We start from the raw sequence: 5,918 nt of genomic DNA, 5'->3' as shown, positions 1-5,918 counted from the left end.
TGAGCCAAACCGGTTTCGGCAAGTTTGCTGTTTTAAAATAAATTTTATTTATTGGTTTTAGAAAGAGAGAAAAATGGATTTGTTGCTGCACTTATTTATGCATTTATTGGTTGATTCTTTTTAAAAAAAATATGTTTTATTGATTTTCTACAGAGAGGAAGGGAGAGGGATAGAGGGTTAGAAACATCGATGAGAGAGAAACATCGATCAGCCGCCTCCTGCACACCCCCCACTGGGGATGTGCCCGCAACCAAGGTACATGCCCTTGACCAGAATCGAACCTGGGACCCTTGAGTCCGCAGGCCGACGCTCTATCCACTGAGCCAAACCGGTTCTGGCATATTGGTTGATTCTTGTGTGTGCCCTGATGGGGATCGAACTCGAAACCTTGGTATATGGGGACGATGCTCTAACCAACTGAGCTACCCGGGCCAGGGGGAAATTGAGTTATTTAAGCAAATCTGTGAGCCTTTAGTGCTGAACTGGGAGGGCTCATTCCCAAGAGAGCAGAGTTCAGAAAAGGAGCAACCAGAAGGAGCTGAGGGGTCCCAGACGGCTTAGATAAAGCAGCTTGGGCTTCAGGAGGGTCTTGACAGAGCCTTAGTCAAAAGTAAGTGCTGAGGCCCTGGTGTAAGTTGAGATACAGCGATATAAAAGACAGCTAAGGTGCCTGCCTGCCCTCGTGGAGCTGACTCTGGTGGAGGGAAGACAGATAATACACAATAAATAAATGAGTAAGAAATTAAGATAATAACTGCTCTAAAACCAATAAAGCAGGACTACTTTAAATTAGGTAGTCAGGAAGGCCTCTCTGAAGAGGTGATTTTCAAGCTAATACCTCGGTTACAAGAAGCAGCAGTCACTCTGGCGTCTGTGGGCAGAACACACTGGGCAGAAGAAGCCACCAGTGCAAAGACCAGAAGTGGTGATGTGCTTGGCTTGTTGGAGAAACTGAAAGAGGGTTCCTGAGACATGAGGGGAGGAAGTGAGCAGGAGAGATCAGCCAGGTGTGGTGGGAGGATGGGCAGGCCCACAGGGTGGGAATGGTGAAGAATTGCAGGTGTTGGAGTAGCAGGCAGCTAGGGTTAGCTCAGGGTCTAGCTGAGTTTCCAGAAGCGCAGGAGGTTGCTGGTCTTCAGAGGCTAATGCTTTTACAAATGTACTGTGTGGTGATGGCAATGATCCTTTAAGACATGAGCCCTTCCTTGTGTTTCCTTCTGCAGCCAGGACAGAGATGTACACAGGGACCTGACTCGAGTCCCGCTCCCGGCCCAGCTGTACAGGTGGGCTGCCCCAGAAGTTATTTTGCAGAAGGAAGTCACCGTGAAGTCAGATGTCTACAGCTTTTCCATGATCATACAGGAGATTTTAACAGGTAGATCAAAGAGGACACTGACTTGACCAAAGTCCCTATTCTTCGGTTGGATTCTCTCTCTCTCCCCGCTCAGGAGTTACCTAGTTTGATGAAAATGCAGGATATAGGAAAAAGATTTCTTCAAGAAAACTTCTTTCTGCTTATGGAAGATATAAAATAACCTCAGAGAAATCTTCCTCTTTTAACCTGTTTGTTAAGACTCAGCAAAGCCTCTCTATCAGCTTGTCAGTGGTAATGCATTTAATCCAAGAAAAGTTTTTAAACTGAATATAGGAGCCCCTGAAGAATTTGAAAATGAGTGAGGAAGACTGGGCTCTGAGAAGTAAACTGTGAAGTTAAACACACCCAGGTTCCTTGTATGTATAATCAGTGTCACTTAAAGACATGATCAGTACCTGCAGACAGAAGGAATCCTTTGGGAGAGGGGCACACACACACACACACACCCATAAAACCCCAGTTAGCAGTGTTTACAGTCCCAGAGGCAAAATCACACCTTCTGTGAAAGGAATGGAATGCATTAGTGACCCATGAAATATTCCTGTGGTCCCCAGGTCTGCCAGTGGGAAGCTCATGTGTACATGACTCTGTGACTACTTTTTCCTGTTTCTACAGCAGGGATTCCCCTGGTAAATGGGGAAAGTGGTCTCTCATTTGTGATTGGACTTTCAGGTAGTTTTTCTACAGAAATTAATGTTTAAAGGGGTTGAGTGACTTGACCAAGGACACCCCATATCACCTGATTTCTTAATGTTACTCCTGACTCTTTCCTTAACAGATAACATACCCTGGGATGGCTTAGATGGCTCAGTTATTAAAAGAGCCATAGTCGTGGGAAATTATTTGGAAGCTGACTTCAGGCTTCCAAAACCTTACTATGATATTGTTAAGTCAGGCATCCAGGTCAGACAGAAAGACCGAACTCTGAACCTTCAAGATATCCAGTATATCCTGAAGAATGACCTAAAGGTAAGATCTGAAGCTGTTAGGAGTGTATTTCTGCTTGCTCATCTCAGGAGAGTAGGGAGTTAGAAACCAAGAAGCTAGAGGCCGAGTGGTAAGAATTTTTGGAAATCCTCATTTTATTACACCTATTCTGTGTGAGGGTAGCAAGGAATTGATGGAGGGAAGCTGGGGAGGGTCCATACGTAGTTGGGGCACAGAGTGAGATTCAGTGAATGGCAGCTGTTGTTGTTACTTTTATAATAACAATGGCCCTGGCCGGTTCTGCTCACTAGTTAGAACATTGGCATGCAGACTAAAAGGTCTCAGATTCGATTCCTGGTCTAGGGCACGTACCTCAGTTGCAGGTTTAATCCGTGGCCATGGTCGGGGCACACGCAGGAGGCAACCAATTGATGTGTCTCTCACATCAATGTTTCTCTATGTCCCTCCCCTCCCCTCCCTTCCACTCTCTAAAAGTCAATGAATGTTTAGAGGATTAAAAAACTAAAATAATAATAACAATGAATTAGCTAATTGGGAATATAGTCAGTCTACTCAACAGGAGTAAGAGGGAGTTTATTTGATACCTAGATCTGTTTCAGAAACACCAGTGACATTCAGATGATTGCAAATGTCCTTGATAATTTTTCCCTTGTCACAGGAATTGATTGGAGCCCAGAGAACTCAGCCAACTGAGAGCCCCAGGGTGCAGAGATATGATCGCCATCCTGATGTCGGTGTCTATCTAGGACTGACTTCAGAACATCTGAAAGAGAACCCTGACTTGGAAATAAAAGAGCTGAAGGAAGCGGGTATGGCCTTACCCCACAGGTTTGGCATGAATGTGTTCTGAGAGTCACAGGTTGCAACTAATCAATTCCTCCAAACTGTACATGTCACTCACACTGGGAAAAGATGGGTGCCTTAGGAGAGTAAATCAAGATCCTTGAAATTAAGTTAAAAATTTTGATCTCCATATACACCTTGGTTGGATCCAGAACTAAGCAGTAGCAACCAGGTAATTTCTAGCATGATTATCCTTAGGAATTTATCTAATTGCTTCACAAATAAAAACGATGATTTCTTAATTTAAAAAAAGGCAAAAGATTTATACGATCTGAAGAGAAACCAGAGTATTAATTAATTTAAAACTATTATCTGCTCCTTATAAAAAATGGAGATAGTACAAAGAATAAAATTACTTAGCATTTTAATTCTGCCACTTAGAAATAATTTGTTAATATTTTGGTGTTTCTTCTAATATTTTGCTTTTTAGTTCATTTCTAAACCTTGAATTCAGAGCTGGAAAGCGCCTTGCAGTCATCCTTAATGCGCTCACATTCCAAATGAGAAAAATGAGAAAAGCAAGGGTCAGAGAGGTCGTGGCTCGCTCCAGATTCCAGAGCTCGTTACCCAAGATTCCAGAGCTGGAACCCAAGCCACGTGACCGCTCTCTCTGACTCTCTCTGGACAGGGACAGGGGCCTCCAGAGTGGTCCTCCAAGCTCTCACTGCTTTGGCTCCTCTGTCCTGTTCTCTGCGAGCTGTACACCATCAACCAGGGTGAAGGCTGGTCAGTCTTGGTGTTACTTATTGAGGTCTTATTGTTCCCATGATACAGTGGAGTCTTAGGCAGTGTCTACTTTTATCAAATGCTCACCAAGAGCATAATTTTAACTGACATGAATATTTGAACTCTTATGTGTGTAAAGAAGTCCGTGAGTTTAGTCCTTAAGAGTCAGGGGCCTGTAATTTGCATGACCTGACAGTTATGCATGTTTTTTAAAATATGTTTTTATTGATGAGAGAGAGAGAGAGAGAGAGAGAGAGAGAGAGAGAGAGAAACATCAATGAGAGCGAAACATTGATTGGCTACCTCCTGCACACCCCCTACTGGAGATCAAACCCAAAACCCAGGCATGTGCCCTGACATGGAATGGAACCATCAACCTCTTAGTGCATAAGATGATGCTCCATCAATCCACTGAGCCACACCAGCCGGGCATGCATGTTTTCTTTTTAAACTGAATAATACATTCTGTAGGAATAGAAGGAATGCAACAAGATTAGAATTTTATAATATACATTAGACTTTTATGTAAGAGGTGCTCCATTTTATTCCAAAGAAATTTCCTCTATTTCCCTGTCTTTGCTATATTCTTCAAAGCAATAAATAGTAATTACTACTTTTGTAGATAAGTTGCTCATTTGTGTTAAGCAGTAATTATAACTTTATATTTTAAGTCCTTATCATCTCCAGAAACTCCTTTCTTTTCACTGTACAGTCTCACAGTAAAATATATTGTACTCAAATTCAAAGAGCCAGAGGCCCAAGGATGTTTAAGTACTGATTTAGTAATAGTGTCTACTGGAACCCACCTTCTGTTTATTTACATGATTAAACTGCTGCAGTAATAGAAATGAAAGCTACGTTAATGAAAAAGGAACTCAGGAGAATGAGGTCATTAAATATAACTAAGTACATTTTAAATATAAATAACATGTATTTCCTGATTAGTACCAAGTAAATATCTAAACTATCTATCTTGAATTCTGATCTTAAAAAAAGGTCAGAGATAATTAGGAAGAAGTGCTTCAGATTATCAGGTTCATTTTGAAAACAATGAGTTCCTCTGAGAGTATCACCTTAGTCTTCTTATCAGAGATTTCTGCTGGTCCTTTTGTTGCTAATCCCTTTGTCTCTTGCCCTTATAATCTACTTTGCTTTTGCTTTTATCAAAGGATTCTTGTATAACTGTTTCAGGCCACATATGACTAACAAAGGGGGATTCAGAGGGTATATATGTGGCTCTGGGAACTTGCTGGACTCAAGAGCAAAACTGGAATGACAATCCCAGGTGTGAGCTCCTGAACCACAACCACGGAGCCTAAGTGGAAGTGTCCAGTTATGCATGTTTTTAAAATATATATCTTTTTATTGATTTCCGATAGGAAGGGAGAGGGAGAGAGATAGAAACATCAATGATGAAAGAGGAATCAATCATCAATCAGCTGCCCCTCCAGTGGGGATCAAGCTTGCAACCTGAGCATGTGCCTTGACTGGGAATTGAACCATGACCTCCTGGTTCATAGGATGATGCTCAACCACTGAACCACACCGGCCAGGCAGTTATGCATGTTTTGAGCACACTGCACCTCAAGCTTAGAACATTTCCCCCAGGGCTTGGTCCCTCCCAGATGTTCTACCTCAGCCCATGTCAAAATGGGAACTTTCTCGTAGTTAGAAACACCCTTTGCCCTGCTGTGAGTGTGTCTGGTAGTCTTCCACACCTGGGAAGGGAGTGGGAAAACAGAAAGCTGCTTTCTGCTTTCTCATGTCACTCGAGCAACCACCAAGGCGCTTAGCTGCTGCATGTGATCACTCAACCGTTTGCATGTTACTGCTCCTTTCAACAGGCAGTCAGCTGCATTCACCAAGGAATCCCAGCGAGAAGGCCACACCAGATCCTCAGGTCCCAGGTCCCAGTCTGATGACCAAGGAGGCTCAGAGGCAAGATGCTGCTCCTCCTGCTTGCTTTGTGGCCAGGAGCCCCAGCTCAGGGCCGTCAAGCCTTTGCAGCTTCGAAATGAACGAAATC

The 5,918-nt window shown here is 43.1% G+C and overlaps 1 protein-coding gene across 1 annotated transcript; it reads left to right on the top strand.

Annotated features, from left to right (window-relative positions):
• Positions 1 to 1,350: 1,350 nt before the first annotated feature.
• Positions 1,351 to 5,884, top strand: LOC111824728 (inactive serine/threonine-protein kinase TEX14-like; the record flags this gene model as incomplete). The annotated part of the gene is made up of 4 exons (XM_023749281.1): positions 1,351 to 1,375; positions 2,154 to 2,344; positions 2,982 to 3,132; positions 5,737 to 5,884. Coding segments are annotated over exons 1-4 (515 nt in total), but the record flags the coding sequence as incomplete, so codon positions are not given.
• Positions 5,885 to 5,918: the final 34 nt, after the last annotated feature.

This window comes from Myotis lucifugus, unplaced genomic scaffold, assembly GCF_000147115.1.
Source record: "Myotis lucifugus unplaced genomic scaffold, Myoluc2.0 scaffold_4969, whole genome shotgun sequence".
Lineage (NCBI taxonomy): Eukaryota > Metazoa > Chordata > Mammalia > Chiroptera > Vespertilionidae > Myotis > Myotis lucifugus.
This window is presented reverse-complemented; position numbering and strand designations above follow the sequence as displayed.